Source organism: Solanum lycopersicum, chromosome 11 (assembly GCF_036512215.1).
Source record: "Solanum lycopersicum chromosome 11, SLM_r2.1".
In the NCBI taxonomy this organism is placed as follows: Eukaryota; Viridiplantae; Streptophyta; class Magnoliopsida; order Solanales; family Solanaceae; genus Solanum; species Solanum lycopersicum.
The window spans coordinates 59,062,820-59,081,909 of record NC_090810.1 but is presented as its reverse complement, the minus strand read 5'-3'; the positions used below and the strand labels follow the sequence as shown (position 1 = coordinate 59,081,909).

At 29.8% G+C, this 19,090-nt stretch overlaps 2 protein-coding genes and 1 long non-coding RNA gene across 3 annotated transcripts; all 3 read right to left on the bottom strand.

Annotated features, from left to right (window-relative positions):
- Positions 1–1,784: 1,784 nt before the first annotated feature.
- On the bottom strand, positions 1,785–4,712 carry LOC101249986 (heavy metal-associated isoprenylated plant protein3-like). Its single transcript, XM_004251060.4, has 5 exons — positions 4,500–4,712; positions 4,231–4,405; positions 3,259–3,527; positions 2,712–2,799; positions 1,785–2,622 (listed from the first exon to the last, which is right to left on the bottom strand). The coding sequence occupies exons 1-5, from the start codon at positions 4,506–4,508 to the stop codon at positions 2,102–2,104; spliced, it is 1,062 nt and encodes a 353-aa protein (XP_004251108.1). The 5' UTR covers positions 4,509–4,712; the 3' UTR covers positions 1,785–2,101.
- A 3,389-nt stretch (positions 4,713–8,101) lies between these two features.
- LOC101248547 (heavy metal-associated isoprenylated plant protein 3-like) lies at positions 8,102–10,918 on the bottom strand. Its single transcript, XM_026028285.2, has 4 exons — positions 10,391–10,918; positions 10,121–10,305; positions 9,649–9,727; positions 8,102–9,559 (listed from the first exon to the last, which is right to left on the bottom strand). Exons 1-4 carry the CDS (start codon positions 10,506–10,508, stop codon positions 9,276–9,278), a joined length of 666 nt encoding a protein of 221 aa, XP_025884070.1. The 5' UTR covers positions 10,509–10,918; the 3' UTR covers positions 8,102–9,275.
- Positions 10,919–11,203: 285 nt separating this feature from the next.
- Positions 11,204–12,775, bottom strand: LOC104644776 (uncharacterized). Its single transcript, XR_011212529.1, has 3 exons — positions 12,614–12,775; positions 12,206–12,448; positions 11,204–11,614 (listed from the first exon to the last, which is right to left on the bottom strand). It is a non-coding gene; the product is annotated as an uncharacterized lncRNA (long non-coding RNA).
- Between the last annotated feature and the right edge of the window lie 6,315 nt (positions 12,776–19,090).

Sequence of the window (19,090 nt, the reverse complement as noted above, 5' to 3'; positions counted from 1 at the left end):
TTATTTATTTAGACGTTTGAATTATGATTTGTTTTAAAATGATAATATTTTTATTAGAAATTAAATTTTGATTTTTTTTCTTCAAAAGATTCATTATATAAATGAATTAACTAGTTAAAAGATGTTATTTGTTTTAGTTATATGTATTAATTTTAATAAAGGAAAGCATAAAATCTTATAGTCATTCGAAATCGGTTTAAGAGGTATTTTTTTCAAACACTTTTACTTGTCACTTGTTATTAAAATAGATTTTTATTTTCACTTGTTATTTTTAACGTATCAAGAAAAGAGTTTTTTCTTTATATTTTTACCCTCCGCATCAAATACTTATATCTCAAATCATTTTCCAATACCTAATACTAAACACCAGTTTAATAGATAATACATAAAACAATAATTATTTTCTTAATATGGTGTGTCAAGTCAAATACTGACAAATAAAAATAAACAAATGAAGTATTTAATTCAGACTGATGTGCATAATTAAAAAAAACAACACATAAAATGTTACTTAACTTGACATCAATTATCACTTATGACCTACAACTTTTGATATACATAAAATAAATATTCAAATTTAAATAATACATCTTAATAACATAATACAAATTAATATAATTTTATTTAATACAATTTACTATATAAAATATACGTGTCTACTCGTTCAACGAGACGCGCCACAATAAAAGTGGGTGATATATAACCCTATAGCCTGCAACTTACAGAGTGTACAAAATTTTCTCTTTAGGTTTTCAGCGTGGGGCCATGTCAATGTCTTTGTCTACTTGGCCACTTATATTTATTATTATTATTATTATTATTATTATTATTGTTTCACTCTTTTATTCATTATTATTATTATTATTGTTTCACTCTTTTTGCGCCGTAGACAATGCGGCAAAAAACCTACACTTGATTTTCGCAATTACTTGCAACATTACTATTAATTAAAGTTAAAGACTACACTTAAATGATCATTTATTATTAATAAATAGTAATTTTAAATTTTATTTCGATTAAATATTCAAATACACAATAAAGAGTAATTTTATTGTATTTGTATGTTTTCCATCGCACATTATTAGGCACGATAATCTCAGCAAATAGTATTAGTCGAACAATACATTATAATTTAAAAAGATTATAATTAAAGTATCTATTGAAAATTTTTAAAAGTGGTTAGGAATATATTTAAAGCTCTTTGTTATTGCACCTATATATTTATTTTTTGGTTTTCTTTTGCGCCGTATACGTTGGGCAAAAACTCATGCTTGATTTTCTTAATTATTTACTACTACTAATACTCAATTTGGTCAATTAAAGAATCCCATTAAATACCAACTTAATTTATTTTATTTATCATACACTAAAATAATGCGGCAGCAGTTATTATTAGATTAGACCTATGTCTTTGTCATTATGAGCAGTGAATACAATAAGAAAGCAAATAAAAAACTAGTAAAACTTTTTCTTTCAAAAATAATTTAAATAATTTTTCTACCACTTCAACTTTAGTCATCTCACTTGTGTAGGAATAATTGAATCACATTTTAAGATTTTATTAACCCTACAAATTTAGTCATTCCTTGACCTAATCATACAAAGAATATTCTGACTAAACAATGAGTACTTAACTTTTTTCAATTGCATCATTATTCACAAAGTGATAAAAGTATATGCACTACTCCTTGTTTTAACAGATTTGCCTTTATACCTAAGACATGTACCGTTAGAATATATACAAATCATACTCTTATCTGTGTAATATATAGAATGCACCCGACTTCAAATTCAAGATATTTGGCTTCACTAAATAATGACATACAAAAATTTGAAACAACAGAGATTCATAACTAAGCCATAACTAGTAGTGGAAAGGCCATCTTAAAAGAGTTACTACTAATAATCATTATCTAATTTTAGAACATTTTGACCCATTTTTAGAAGCTAATTACATACATATTTATGATTAATACTAGTACTACTTAATAATTATCACCAGGCCCTCTTCTCTTTATCTACAAGTTTTTAGCTTTTTGATTTTCTCTAAAATTAGCAAAAAGAGTTCTGATTATTTTTTTCTCCAATCTCATGATTATCATCACATAATACTGCAAGCATTTGGGTTCTCATCACTAAAGAGCTGAGGGGCATGAACTGATACCGGGTACGGGTTCTGAAACTGTTCAGCTGGATAAACCGGCCCGTACATATACGGGTATGGATATCCAAATTGAACTTGCTGCTGCATCATCTGCATACCATTACCTACATTACTATTCATAATCATCTCACCACCACCAAAACCTCCGTCACCGTCACCGCCGCCGCCACCTACCTCATCCTTCACCTTCCCTTCACCGCCTTTTCCCTTCCCTTTACCACCACCATTGCCACCTTTTCCGTTTTCACCACCACCACCATCACCGCCTTTCTCTTTCTTATTATTATCTCCGCCTTTCTCTTTCTTGTTATTATCTCCGCCGCCTTCCTTCTTCTGCGGCACTATTTCAACTTCCTTCTTCAAATGTTTCTTCAACAGCTCCACCAGCTCTTTCGTGTTCATCGACCCTGTAACTGTCACCAAATCCTTCTGCTTGTCTATTTTCATTTCCTTATATCCTGCACAATCGCACCGCTACATATCAATGAAAGAAGTAACGGAAGTACAAGAAACAATAACGAGGGAAAAAAAAAGTTTCAAATCTTACCTTTGCATTTGGTGACAATTTTAGAGATTTTCTGTACACATCCTTGACAATGGAGATGAACCTTCAGCACGGCTGTGGTGATTGGAGGCTGTTGAGAAATTCAAAAAAATGATTAACAATGAATTAAATGAATAATAAAAGATCTGAATATTCAGTAATTGTCAGTTTTCACTAATCATCGCCGTAACTGATAAACGTAAGAATCACGTAATTATTTGAAAATTCAAAATTTTACAAATGAACAGTTAACTGATGCGCCAATACAGGGAACAAACTGCTAAAATACGCATGTGATATTTTGGCGCACATGATTTTACCGATTATTCCGGGGACAAATGAAACAGAAGAAATTCTATTGTTTTGTATAATACTGGGAATTTGAAAAGAACAATTGAATGATGAATGAAACACCAGAAAACGCTAAAATGCGCCAGGTGCGTAAGTAAGGACAAAAAGGGATCAGAATAACAATGGATTAGTAATGAAGCAGAATGATAACGATGAGCAAAACGACGACGCGACAATTTGTCAGTAGTTTTTGCAGTACCTCTTTCTCTTTGGTCTTTTTGTCTTCTCCTCCTTTGTTCTCCTTTGAGTCCTTTTCCTTGTTCTGCTTCTTCTTCTCTTCTCCTGCACCGCCGGCGGAGTCTCCACCGCCGCCTCCTTTTCCTTTGCCGTCCTTTTTTGGTACCGGCGAGACAAGTTCAACATTTTTGTGTGTTTTCTGTTCAACTTTCTCTTTTAACATCACCGGATCGACTTTTCCGATAACCGTCAACTTTTTCGAATCGGCATCGCACGTAACTTTCTCCACACCTTTTCAGAGAGTAAGGTATAATTATGTATAAGAGAACTTGGAATATGCAAAAAAACGCAGGCGGAGGCTCATTCGCCATTAGCTTTTGACTCAGAGAGTACACAGTACACTTCAACACAGAAGAAGAACAAGCAATTAATATTCACAACTGTCAATTTTTTGTTCAATTAAAGCAAAAATGCAGAAACATTGAAAACACGGCACTGGCAAACAAAAGAACAACAATAACATGCCAAATTTTGTTCAATTAAAGCAAAATGCAGAAACACTAAAACAAATCACTACCAAAAAGAAGAAGAAAAACAACAATTAACATATCAATTTTAGTACAATTAAAGCAAAATGCAGAAACATTGAAACAAATCACTAGCGGATAGAAGAAGAATAACAACAATAACATGTCAAATTTTCATTCAATTCAAGCAAAATGCAGAAGCATTGAAACAAAGCCCTATCAAATAGAAGAACAACAACAATAACATGTCAAATTTCCGTTCAATTGAAGAAAAATGCAGAAATATTGAACCAAAGCACACTACCAAATAGAAGAACAACAAAAATAGCACAACACATTTTAGTTCAATTAACTCAAAATGCAGAAACATGGAAACAAAAGCACTACCAAATAGAACAACAACAACAACAACAATTTACAGATATTCCTATAAAAATATTCAAAGGAATACGCCATAATAGTAATACCTCCAACGCTTTTAATCGCTTTAACAACTTTAGTAACACAACCTTCACAATGAAAATCCGATTTCAAAACCACAGTTAAGTTTCCATCGTTCTTCTTCTCTCCTCCTTCCTTCTTCTGCACTACTTCTCCACTGTTACTCTTCTTCTCTCCTCCTTCATTCTTCTTACTCTTCTTCTGCAAATCAACAACAACAAAAAAAACACAATATCAACAAAATCAGTCACCGGAAAACAAAAAACGCCATTAGAATCACCATTTTTGTACTTACCTCACCCATTATGAATGATGATATTCTAAGAAGACTCTAGAAAGTAGAAAATGAAATTTGAGAACAGAGTAGAAAAATGTGAAGGGTAGTGAGAATATTTATATCGCAGTGTGTTTGGGGTGGGGGGTGGGGGGAGGAAGAAGGGTAGTTGTGTGTATATGTGTATGTGCGAGAGAAGTGGAGAGTGGACCGTGTGGTATAGTGAGCTGTCATGGGAATGTGTGAGATGTCATCATGTCGTAAGTATACATGCATGTTATGTTATCATGATACTACTAACTCTATGCATGGAGGGAAAAAAATGGGCTTTATACATATTTATCGTCGTTAAATTTATCAAGAAATTTCATTTACTTTCAAAACATGATATACTATTCACGATCATAATTTCAATTTTCAAATTTTTTTAAAACAAAATATTGGAACTTTAAATTATTGTTTCAATGGTCTTCTTAAAATTTAGAACTTGAATAGAACATTGACCATGCTTTTTTTTAAAAAAAATAATTAAAGTATATAAGTTGGATTTAATTTGTGATAGCAAATTAATTATTAGTTTTATATGTATTATTCTCGTAGTTAAATTTTCTTATAATTTCCATATAAACAATCCAACATAGTTTAGGTGAAATTGTCAAATATATTATTGAAACTATATGAAGGTCCTAAACTCTCATGATTTTTACTAATTAGTAATTATCTTGTAAAGAAAATAAGTTAAGAATGAAATATGTTCTCACACTTATTTCTAAAAAAACTAAAGAAAATTCATGTGCCTTTATATTAAGATATTAATTTATTAATAAATTGTGTAATTTTTCCTATAAATAAGACTAAAATGAAAGTTTATGTGCTTTTAGGACAATTGGGCTTTGGGTAATAAGTAGGAAACTTCGGGTCTGATAAGGGAAGTAAGTGTACTTTATGTGGGCCGGTGAGATTAGTCTTTTTTGGCCTTTTGGGCCTTTTTAGGGTTTTATTACTTTTTTGTACTTTTTGTGTATATGTATGTATAGCTGTAAAGTAATGGCTTACCAAAGTCATTTCTTAAAAGTCCACCTTTAAAGTTGTTACATTTTCAATAGTATAAACTTATCCGTAAAAATTACTGAGTTGGTATCGTAGAAAAATCCCACAAGGAAGATAGCGATTGAATCTCATTTCGATGATGATGATACCCTACCTATTATCTTTTCATATGAATTCTTTGTATGGAGTTTGTCTAATGTGATTTATATCTTTACGTAAAGACTATGGATTAAGATTGTAGAATTTTTTTTGTTGGGATAGCAATCTTGAAATGTTACACCTCCTTTTAGTTTGAAAAATTTTCTTTGTTCTTTATTTTATTTTTATTTTGGGTGCTTCGTTATTCTTTCTTGATCTTTCAAGAGGAATTACGAAGTCTTTTTCTTAATGCATTGACTTAGTTCCACAAAATGTGTGTGTCAAAAGGAAATTAAAGGGAAAAAGAGAATGCTAGCTATAAAGTGAACAATGATTTTCTTTTTTCTTTTTGTGCTAAAAGCAATTTTGATCTCTCAATAATTGGGAGTAAATGTTAATTCTATTATTTTTGACATTCCATTAAGTATATTTAAATTTTAACTAATTAAGATAAGCACTTTTAGATTCTTTTCGGATGTTGATGGACACATCATAATTCATAACTATTATTTATTCCACTGCTTTTTTTTCCTCACCCAATGCTTCGAGCCCAGAGTATACTGAGATCGCTCTTTGCTCACATATTTGACGGTGGCGCTCTTAATAAGATTTTTTTTTAATCCAAAGCTTAAATTTAAAATCTCTAATTAACGTATTAAAGGTGAAATAGTCCTTAGGGATGATTAAGTTGGTTTGGAGGGTGGTTATCTACACTGATGACCTGGGATCGATCCCTCCTCAATGTGAGCCTGTCACATAAGACTTGCCTAGTACGATTTACATCTCTTGTATGGTTTGTAGGCTATTACACACTGAAGGTTTACCCAGTGCTCACCACAATATGCTCATCCAAAGGAGAAAGGTTGTAGCACCACAACTATATTCATTCCGCTACTTAATTTATATGTATAAACTAAATTTGTGATGTTACTTCATATACACCACTCCATGATTGTTGATAATGTTATGGAATTACATATATCAAACTAGTTTAACCCAAACACTGTGAAGGACCAAAATCAACTAATAATTGAGTTGGAAGGTGTATGTAATTTTACCTAGAACTTGAAGCCCAAGGAAAGAGACAAGGAGAAGCATCAAGGAAAATTATTATTTTTAAAAAAGTGAATAAAACAAAAAAGTCAGTTTCCTATGAAACATATTGTTTTCTTCTCATATGAAAGTGTGTGTGTAGTTATTTGTAGGAGCCGTTTGGTACATTATAAACTATTTATTTATTCTTTATATGAATAAAATATAATATTATTTATGGAGTAGGAGGTGGCATAAGAATTCAAAGATTAGTAGTATTCGCAAATTAAAATGTTAAAACATCAAACTAACTCTTATAATAGTAAAGTTATTTTATCGGCTTAAAATGCAAAATAAAATTTAAATATACACTATGTACCAAAATGTTATTTATCAAGCTAAATATTTAATAAAAAATAATCTTTATATCGTTAATTTTTACATTATTAATCTCTACCAAACCTATTTAAAAGGGAATGAGAATAAGAAGAAAAGGGGATGAATAAATAACGTGAAAAGACAAAAAAGAGGCTTTCCTGTTAATTTCTTTGAAAAGCATTTGGAATCCAAGGGGGGACTCGAGGGGGGCCTTATGTGTGTGTTGAGAAAATTTTCCAATATAAACTCTTAAAATTTATTTGTAAATTTCACTTAAATATTTAAATTATTACAATTTTCGATTAAATATTTAAACACATTATAAAATGTTTCTGTTAAATCTTTCTGGCTGAAATTTTGAAAAAGATGTTACGTGAATTTTCTAATACTTATTACGTAAATAAGTTGACTAATGAAAATATGCACATTATTTAATTACACATCACTAGTCTCAATAAGCCATAAAATATCATGTTTGCTCCAATTGATACTAATATTTATAATTAAAGGAAGTGTAATACTTTATGTGAATACATAATAAACGTTTGAGAATATATAGTAAAAAAAGATAATTTTTAAATTTGAATTAAAAGTGTCTCAAAGAAATACTTTGTTGTAATGTTCAATTGAAACAAATCACAGTTCGAATATCTAAATAAAATTTGTTATAATGGACAATATATCATAGTCCAACGAAAAGTATTTGGAAGTTTGAAATGTAAATAAGATTCATAGAAGTTCAATACTTGCAATTTCATAGAAATGTATATAAGTCATTTGAGTTGGATATGTTTTTTTAGGGAAAAAAAAAGAGGTTAACTTCATGATTGGTTACCCAACTTTAAGTTTGTTCCTCTAAGGCTATAAGCTGTTATATCTTTATTTTTTGGTAATAGAAAGCTATTTAGCTTTATCAAAAATCATGAAAATCACTAAAAGTAATTTATCTTATACAAATTACTTTAAACTCTTAGAAAATCTCACTAAATCACGAAGAGAAGAAAAAAAAAAAACTATATATGGGAAGGAGAATATTAGTAATTACTATTATTATTGGGCCTCTACAAGATGTGGTTCATATTTGTTGTTTTGGGCAATTTTAGAGAATGGGCTTTTCGAAGAATTATATAACGTATCCAAACACAATATCTAATACTAATAGAAATTGCGGGAATACAACATTTATTTTTACTACATATGTATGCATATGATTTTCAAAACAAAGGTTGGATGTATGTATAAGTATATGTTAAGCTATCAATTGTAAGTGAACAGAATTGAATCCAATCGTAAATGTTTTTGAATTGTATACGAATGATATGTAAAATGTATATTATATGTATTTATGTATGTATGGTGAACGAACACCTATAATTATATTTTATAGTTATATTATACGTATATGTGGGATATTTATTATTGTCTCTATTCAATGAGTGTTCATTGGCATGAATTTTTAGATATACAGATATGTATAAGAATTGATACATGATCATGGGCCTTTTGATGATAACAGCAACAACAAAAAACATACTGATAGACTATAGCCTGTTAGGATGGTATATTTTTGGGCTTATAAGTCAAAGACATAAGTAGGATTTTTATATTTTTTATTTAAAATACTTAAAAATAAATCAATTTAAATCGATTCTTAAATGTTTGATACAAAGGAAAATATTTCCCATGGAAAAGTATTTACCTAGAAAATCTTTTGTTGGAAAATGAACAAGTTTCACACTTATTTTCTGGTGTTCGATAAGTAAGTAAAAAATATTATATCAAAATCATTCGTATATAATCCAGCAAAACACTATACGTATGAGATAAGGTGGTTAAGGGGTGACAGAGTTAGGATGGTCAAGGGAGTGTAGTGGGTCGTGAATTCGTAAATGAGTTGAAAAGAGATATCTTGCAATATTACTTATATAACTTATTTTTGTTACTTTTGATTAAGAAAATCTTTTTTTATTTTTAAAAAATTTGTTTTTCTAAAAAAAATATTTTGATCATTTATGTATTAAATTCACTCTAATATGATCCACATGTGAAATATCAACAAAAAATCCCACATTAGTTCTAATTCTAAGCATATTAGTGCATTAATTTTGCTAAACTAAGTAATTAATCATTTGAGCATTTGCAAATATGGAACAATTATACTAGTACTACTAGAAGTTTCTACACACTTACCAAAATTGTTCACAGAACAGTGCAAGCATTTGGATTCTCATCACTGAATGCCTCCGTTGCGGGATAAAGATAATCTCCGGTCACCGATCTGCATGTAGTTGTTGATCGCCGGTTGACGCATTCAAAGCCCGGCGAGTAAATGCCGCCTCCTCCGCTGCCGCCGTTATTCACCGACAAAATTTCAACGTCTTTCCTCAGGTGATATCTCAGAGATTCGGCCAAGGATTTCACATCAATTGTCCCAGTTACCGTCACCAAATTCTTTTCCCAATGCATTTTCACATTCCTACATCCTGCATTAGAGCCATTTTTATCATCAAATCTCTGATTGAATCTTCAACTTCTACAACATACACGATAAACACGTTTAACAAAATGCTACCTCTTGTTCGAGTGATAATTTTGTGAATCTTCTCGTTGCATGCGTCGCAGTTCAGAGGAAGTTTAAACACAGCAATAGTCTGCTCGGAAATTGAGAAAATGAGGAAAATATGAACAAATTGAGAATCGATGAACAACGTAAACAGTTGAGATAGTACAAAACAAGCTCCGATTCAATTCACTAGCGAAACAGATATAATGCTTTCCATATTGGGCTAAAATTCACCGGGAACAGAGTACTACTAGTAACTGAAGCCTGTTCAGAAATTTGAGCAAAGTGAGAAAATATGAAGAAATTGAGAATCAATCGACAATATTAACAGTTACGATGTACAAAACCAGCTCCGAATCGATTCAATTCACGAGAGAAACAGTAAACAATGCTTTCCGCATTTGACTACAATACGGAGGGTGTAAAATTTCGCCGGAAAACAGAGTAGAGATTTCAGTTCCGGTGTGTAGCGTATCATTACCTCATTGCATTTATACTTCTTTTGGATCTCAGTTTCCTCAATATCCAGTTTAGGTGAAATGATTTTTACGATCTTCTTCAATTTCCTCTCCATTTTCTGCTGGAGTTTCGACGGATCGAATTTCCCTGTCATCGTCACCTTGTATACCGCTCCATTTTCCTCTATCTTCATCCACGAATTCAGATCTTCTCTCCAAAAATTTCAAAAAGCAAAATCAAATCAAAACAGAAAGCAAAAATTCATCAATTCAAAAATCATCAGATTCGTTACCATGCAAATCGTGAACGCATTTGAAAACTTTTTCAGAGCAACCTTCACAAGAACAATGCATGTCAATTTGGAGAATTGCAGTAACATTTTTGCCGCCTTTTTCATCTTCTCCTTCCATTTCGTGTATAACTTTTTTTTTTTCTTCTTCCGCTATGGGATTTGGTTCAATTCTCGTTGCACTTTATAAACTCTCTGTTTGAACTTTTGGCGGGAGTTTATTTGTATGCAAATTTCCTTTCAACTATTTTTCTTAGGGTCATAAATGTCCAATAAATAACTTGTTAATTACAATACAAATTATTATATTATTAAGCGAACTATCTTTAAAATTTGTGTTGTACTTATTATTTTGAATTTAGGGTTAATTATAAAATTAAATTTGCTAGCCTTTTGTTCATAAATTGGCGAACTGTTTGTTCTGATATGTATTTTTTTTTTTTAGAGAAATCCCTTTGGATCTATAAGATTCAGAAAGTGTTTGTTTTAAAGCTAGACTTGTACATGCGTATTGATCTAACAAAATTATTAATAACATAATACGTAAAAATTATTTTTTAGAATATTTGATTTCCCTCGATACTGAATACAACCTACGCGGCTCCGATATTGTGAAATATGTCAAAATTACACACCATTTGTTTCGCTTCGTGTTAAAGTTGTATATATAACTTTACAAAACGAAAATGGTGTGTATAAAGTTTTATCTTTAAAATAGTTCAACTAAAATATATCAAAACTAAGTATGAAAAAAGAAATACACGAAAAACATCAAATAATATGATGAGTAAAAGAAAAAATACTATACTAGGAAACAAATATACGTTTCTTATTATATAAAATATCAAATTCTTCTATAGGATAACTTTAATAAAATTCAAAGGTATATTGAATTTTGAATATTATATAAACAAAGACAGATTAAACTTAAATTAAATCCCAAATCATTGCTATATATTTTTGTTTCCCTTCTTAAACACCAACAATTATATCACATAATTGTGCAGTACTTAGCTTCATCATGAACAAATTGATCACTTTCTGGCCAATAATTATAATAATTTGGAAACCAAATTGGCTTCAAATCATCTTCATATTTCTCTTGCTTCACAATTTTGACTGATTTTTTCAGCTTCTTTTTCAATTTTTTCACCAAATATTCAGTATTAATTGATCCACTCACCATCACCAAGTTCTTTGGCCTATCAATGAATATTCCTTGAAACCCTTTTAATATCATAAGAAAAAAATTTAATTCTATTAGAAAAATTCAATCAAAGAAATTAAATGAAAATGTGGGGATTTAGTATTCAGAATTTTATTTGATTTTTTTTTTATGAGGAAAAGTATATATCATAAAAATGTTACTTGAATACCTTTTAATATCATAAGATTTTTTTTTTTTAAGTCTTTCATAAAAATTCAATAAAGAAATTAAATGAAAACGGGGAAGTTTAAATAGGTTCGACACAATTAGTAGGTGTTTCGATATAAATTTAATAATATTTAAAAAAAGAAGAAATAATATTTAAAGTTAAGTTAAAAAAAGTTAATATTCGAAATTTTATCTGAAAAAAAATATTGAAATTTTATGAGGAAAAATATATACTTGAAAATCTGGTTTAGCCTAATTTTGCAAACTTGGAAAATTGGAGTGAAAAGTTTAATACAATACCTTTGAATATTCCTTGAAACCTTTCTCATATTATTAAGGAAAAAGGAATAATAGAAAAATTCTATCAAAAAAATTAAATGAAAAAAGGGGGAAATTTTAAACATGAGAGAATTTCAGTAAAATAAATAAATAAAAAAATTTACCTTTTGTTTTGGTCACTATGTTTTGCATTTTTTCCACACATTTATCACATCCCAAATTAATTTCCAGTGTTGTTTTTTTGGGAATCTCTTTTTCTTTATTTTCTTTTGATTTTGGAGAAATTATTTCCACTTTTTTCTTCAATTTCTTCTCAATTTTCTGTTGAAGTTTCAATGATTCCACTTTGCTAATCACTGTTACTTTGTATTTCACTCCAATATTTTCTATTTCCATAGACTTTATACCTTTTTACAATATAACAAACAAACAAAAAAATGTTTTAATAGGCGTTTGAACATAAAAAAAAACGTGAACTCGACAAAAGTAAAATATACCAAGCAATTAATATAGAAATAATTAAGAATAATATATATGAAGAAATTCAAAAATCATATGTGTTGATAATATACCTTCCAATTTTTGAGTGCATTTAGCAATTTTTTTGAAACAATTCTTGCAGACACAATTCATGTTTATAAGAAAAACAACTTCAACATTTTCTTCTTCTTTCTTCTTTTTGGAACTCATTTTTTTTAAAAAAATTATTTCAGCACAAAAAAAATATATGTGTAGTTTGTTGGAAAATTGGTTTTAAAATCCATATATATATATATATATATTGTGTGTGTGTGTGGAAAATTTTTTCTATTTAAAAGCAAATCTTTACTCAGAGGTAATAATAATTGTGGAAAAAAGTGGAAGTGCATGATTTGGTGCTTTTAATAGAAAAAAAAAATTATTTTTAACCTTATTTTAGGAAATCCCTCATATAGAACTTATGTTAATAAGAGCATATTAGGTGGGATTTATTTTTCAAAATTCATATGAAGGTGTGTCATTTTATACAAATAGCAACTTTACTGTTTTTTTTTTCTATTTAGAAGTTAGACCTTATTTTTAAATAATTGATATGCGATAGTTTAAAATTAATCACGCGATACAGAAAATTATAGTCTAATAATATTAGTGAATGTCTTTTATTACGTAAAGGTGTGAGCGCAATTCTTATCACTTTGTTTCCTGATCTCTTTTTTTGAATATATTTGTATAATGGAGTTTAAATTTGAACAAAAATATCTATAACTAAAAAAAACGATATTAATACGCCATACTGAAGCTCAAAGAGCTTCAACAAGTAAATGATTCATAAAGTCTAACTTTCATAATCTAAGTATGAAAATTTTCAAACTCGAAAAATGATTTGCTGAGTTCAAATTTTATTATTTCAAACCTTAAGAATAATTCTTAAAATAAAATAGATTAATGTTCTTCGTATTTTTCCGATAATAAGCGCCTTCCTCAATCCAGGCCCACTAAATAAAGGCCCATATGGGCATGGACTGGGTCTTTAGTTTACATTCCCTGGGTCAAAATTTAGGCCCATATTTTATTTTATATTTTATATCGATCATTAATTTATATTTATCACAATAAATAACTTTTTTATATATTTTCTTTTCATGATAGTTCACAAATTGTGACAGTGCATAATATCAGTTTCTGAAATATTTATGCGTGTATTGTTGGAAAAAAAAAAGAAGACCTTCTTTCTAGAACTTTTTGAACTTTTTTTATTGTAACTCTTCTAAAAAACGAAACGTACAATATTGTAAACCTTATATCAAGAATAATGAAAAAGAAAAATCTTGAAGTATCACTTTTTTTATTGAACAAAAGAAAAAGGAAAAGTGCAAACATCACTATCAAATTATAGCTTTCTAGATATCTTTTTAATTTTCACCTTCAAAAGACATTATAAATTATAACTTTATTTCGATCCGTAAAATATTTTTTATAGAGTTTTTTTTAGAAAAAAAAAGAAGAAAGAAAAGTGATATTTTAAGCGCAAATAGGAAAGAACATTCTACAAGTGACATTCTAATTTAATCGTGTTATTTACCTTTAACACATCTAATCTTCATCTCAACCTTCGTCCCTAGAGCCTCCATAGTCCATTCCCACCATTCTAACTTCTACTCTCACTTTCGTAGAATATGTTTAAATTATACATAAATATTTTTACTTGCATATCGAACACAAATAAATAGATAAATAAATTATCGCTTATTGTTCTGTGTTTAGTTTTCTTCATACCAAACATACTCTAAACATGAAATATAATAACCTAACAATTTTATCAATATTCAATTATAATCCGTAATTTCACGAATCAAATGACTCTTGAAATAATTGAAAGTAAGTTGTCTCACATTGGCGCTGAAGGGCCACTTAAGAAATATTATTAATACATTTTTCTTATGTATTTATTAGTCATACTTTAACACTATGTTTGAATCGTTGTTATCCATTATTTTGTATTGTATCGTTACTATATCTACAATGTTTGTTTTGATTCCTACTTAAAATGTATTGTATTGTATTGTATTGTATTACACGTAACAATAGAAACCCATATTTTATGGAACAATCAATTTGGTTACTTAATTTTTTTTTTCAATTATATCTTTACATAATATTTCAAGATACTATTTTACCCTTTACCTTAATTATTTAAATCTAGTCAAACCTCCTACCCTAGAATAATTAATGATATTTAAGTAAATTTATAAATTACAATACCAGTACGTAATCAAACCAAACAATTTAAATACCACTAAACAATAACAAACAATATAATCTAACCAAACATTGTATATACCATACAATACAGTACAATAGAGTACAATACAATACAATGCATTATGAAACAATGAGTAATAATGATCCAAACAAAGTGTAAATGACTACATTATATTTGTTATTATGTTTTTATGAGAAGAAATCTTTTCTATTCATAAAATTTTAAGAAATCTAGATTCACATAGTACTTTTCATCAAAATATTTTTTTTAATAAAACAAAATTATGGTGTAGAATCATATTAAGAAAGGAAATTCACGATAAACCCTAACAATAAAGACTCAGTTTCTAACATTTACATACTTTGATACGCATTATCTGTCACGACCCAAATCCGGGCCGCGATTGGCACCCACACTTACCCTCCTATGTGAGCGAACCAACCAATCTAAACCTTAACATTTCAATGTAATAACAACAGAAAGTAATGCGGAAGACTTAAACTCATTAATAAAAACCAATTCAATAACTATCAATATTCAACATCTATTATTCCCAAAACCTGGAAGTCGTCATCACAAGAACATCTACGATCAAATGACTAAACTAAGAGTATTCTAAAAGCTAAAAATACATAAGAAGCTAGTCCATGCCGGAAGTTCAAGGCATCAAGACTTGAAGAAGAAGATCCAGTCCAAGCTAGAAGCATTAGCTCACCCTGAATATCCGGTATGACGAAGACTGGCTAGAATCACTGCTGAGTTGAAGATGACGGAACGTTTGCTGCACTCCACAAATAACAAGAAGAAAACATAAAAGTAGGGGTCAGTACAAACCACGGGTACTGAGTAGATATCATCGGCCAACTCAAAATAGGGAACAGTATATATCAATATTATCGTAAATCAACTATAAAACTCAACATGTAGCAACAACAAGTATTATAATCATCAATAAGTACCATCAAGTTCATCCATGAGGGCTCAAGCCTCAACACCATACTCATTTGGGAATTAAGTATATTAAGTTGAGTATATTATCATCTTTCAAGATTCATTATCTTTCTTCTTCTTGTGTCGGTACGTGACACTCCGATCCCCTACTACTATGTGTCGGTACGTGACACTCCGATCCCCTAATTCTATGTGTCGGAACGTGACACTCTGATTCCCTACATGTGTCGATACGTGACACTCCGATCCCCTACATGTGTCGGAACGTGACACTCCGATCCCCTACATGTGTCGGAACGTGACACTCTGATCCCCTACATGTGTCGAAACGTGACACTCCGATCCCCTACATGTGTCGGTACGTGACACTCCGATCCCCTACATGTGTCGGAACGTGACACTCCGATCCCCTACATGTGTCGGAATGTGACACTCCGATCCCCTACATGTGTCGGTACGTGACACTCCGATCCCCTACATGTGTCGGAACGTGACACTCCGATCCCCTACATGTGTCGGTACGTGACACTCCGATCCACTAATACTATGTGTCGGAACGTGACACTCCGATCCACTAATATCTTTCTGTAAATCATCAAGCCTTCTCTATTCCAAGGCATCATCAATCCCATTACTTTAATTCATCAAGCCTTCTTCTATACCAAGGCATCATCAATCCCATTACTTTAATTCATTAAGCCTTCTTCTATACCAAGGCATCATCATTAATAATGTATATTAAAGTTTCTTTTCAAGATTTGGGATTCAATATTTTCATCATGTTATCTTATCACAATCACATAATCATATTCATGCAAACATACAATTAAGCATATAGTAGGGTTTACAATACTACCAATACATATCATTCTCTATTAAGAGTTTACTATGAAAGCATGAAAACCATAACCTACCTCCACCGAAGAATTGGAATCAACAAGCAATTTCCCAAGCTTTGATATTCCCTCTGCCTCTTGATCGATCAATCTCTCTCTCTCCTTGTTCTCTCTATTTTCTTATTCAAACCCTCTTTCTTTTACCCTAATTAGTATATAATTAAGAATAAAAGATGGCAATAATACCCCACTAATTAACTTAGGGTTACCTCTTTTAACCCCCAAGAATTTGAGTTATTAATATAAACCCACGAACTTTATAATTAAGGCAAGAATAGTCAAAAACGTCCCTTAAAGCTTGACCAGAAATCCGACTCCAACTGGGATTACGCAAACTGTGACGGGCCGTCGCGCCTGCGACGGTCCGTCCTGCTGTCCGTCGCATAGTTCAGAGACTCAATTTCTCTAAAGAGTCTGTGACGGTCCGTCACACCTGTGACGGTCCGTCCTGCCATTCCGTCACAAAGTTCAGAGAGTCGATTTTCAGTACCCAATTTCAGATTTTCTAAGTGTTTTGAAACGAGACCCTGCGACGGTCCGTCGTGCCCATGACGGTCCGTCGTTGGGTTCGTCGCCTCAGCCTGTTTTTCCAGAAATAAAATCTGCTGCTCAAAACGATTAAACAGGTCGTTACATTATCTTAAGCAGATATTTTTTCATTAACAGTCTCTCCATCTCCATCCTTCATTATGTAAAAATATAAAAATTTAGATATAATTTATTTTTTTCAAATTAAATCGTGAGATTATCAATATATTTCTAGTTATTGTAGTTTCTATCACGTACGAGGTACGTAGAGAGTGTGAATATTGAGGGACCAATTTATAAGCCAACTTGATTTTGGTACCAATCAAAGTCATGAAAAGGATATGTCGAAAATTTATTAATATCCTAGTTGGGGCTTTTAACATCACACACACTTTTTTTTTTTTTTGCTCTTTCTTAGAGAATATGTACTCTTTTATCTCTTTGAAAATAATACATTCATAAGTTAGAATTTAAATTTCGAAATTTGTAAATACTAACGATAATAAATATTGAGTGAAATTTTACAAAGTTTGATAGAAATATATATATATAATTACTATTTCATCAAATTTTATAAGTGATTGAACGAAAATATAATATATGCAGATTTTATTATTATCTTGTAGAAGCAGAGAGACAATTTTCAAAAGACTTTTAATTAAGTGTATTAAATATAAAAAACAATTTATAATATTATCAATAATAATAATAATAATATATTTTGTAACTTCACTAGCAAAGATTGAAGAAAGTAAAGGTAAAATTTACAGCTCTGATGCTTCTCCCTTTAATTATATAAAAAAAATTTACTTATTTTTTAAATTATTTATTAAAATTTAAGATTATACATTAATTAATATAAGTAATATAATTATAATGTGTTAATATTAATTAATAGAAAGAGAATTTATTTTGATGAACCACCCAATGCATAAATGCAACTTACCTCTATCTTTTGGAGTCGTTTGGTAACTAATAAAAATCATGCATTGATTAGTAATATAAAGGTTAGTTATGAGTAAATCTATATAACTATTATTTTATGCTAAATGAATTATATGTATTAGTTATTTTACTTTTTATTTGTAGAAAATAATAAAAATAGATTCACTCATATCTCGTATATATATTAGTTGTACGAATTTTTAGTTTGAAATCAGAAACAAAGTTGAGATTAGGAGTTAAATGGTTTTAAATCGTGAAACAGAAGGAAAATATTTTTGAACCAAGAATACTACAATGGAAAACATATCTATGACCCTTTCCTCACCACTAAGTCATCAATCAATTTTGTTAAATGATTTACAAGTTAATATACATATATATATTTATTTAAGTTTCTAATACAATACAAGATCAATCAAAATAATACTGATTTATCTGAACACACGAATTTCCACTTAGCTTTAACTCAATTGACAATCAAATATCATATTACTTTTATATATGAATAATTTACTTAGTATCAATACCATATATATTATTAACAAAATTAGTGCATTGATCACTTATTTCTTATCCGACTACCGATTCCGACGAAACCAAAAACAGAAGTCATGAAGAAAAGGACATGATAAATATACCAAATCTGAAGACAGAAAATACACCACGTGTCGAGATGTGGTTAGCTGAAGAAGAAACTACCACGTGGAGGACATGGTATGTATCACATGGCAACTTATGGTATTTGTTGGACCATGAAGATAAAGAGAAAATGACAAATAGTACTTCCCTTTTTTACAAACATTATTAGAAAAAAAATAAAAAAAAATCTGAATTTCTATTGAAATTATTGTAAAATAATTTTAAATTTTGAGCATTATTTTATTAGCTCATGTATTAATTAATGGTGTAATTTAAATATATATAAGTGTCTAATTGAATAAGTTATTATTTATAATGATGTAATCAGGGGGCGAGATTCAATGTAA

What these genes read in the sequence shown, in the direction of transcription:
- LOC101249986 (XM_004251060.4), bottom strand. An exon ending in AGCGATTAAAAGCGTTGGAG is followed by an intron (nt 3,528 to 4,230) that starts GTATTACTATTA and finishes CTCTCTGAAAAG; the next exon opens with GTGTGGAGAAAGTTACGTGC. An exon ending in AATTGTCACCAAATGCAAAG is followed by an intron (nt 2,623 to 2,711) that starts GTAAGATTTGAA and finishes GCGATTGTGCAG; the next exon opens with GATATAAGGAAATGAAAATA.
- LOC101248547 (XM_026028285.2), bottom strand. Translation starts at nt 10,508, where the DNA reads ATGGAAGGAGAAGATGAAAAAGGCGGCAAAAATGTTACTGCAATTCTC. An exon ending in ATGCGTTCACGATTTGCATG is followed by an intron (nt 10,306 to 10,390) that starts GTAACGAATCTG and finishes TTTGGAGAGAAG; the next exon opens with ATCTGAATTCGTGGATGAAG. An exon ending in AATTATCACTCGAACAAGAG is followed by an intron (nt 9,560 to 9,648) that starts GTAGCATTTTGT and finishes GCTCTAATGCAG; the next exon opens with GATGTAGGAATGTGAAAATG.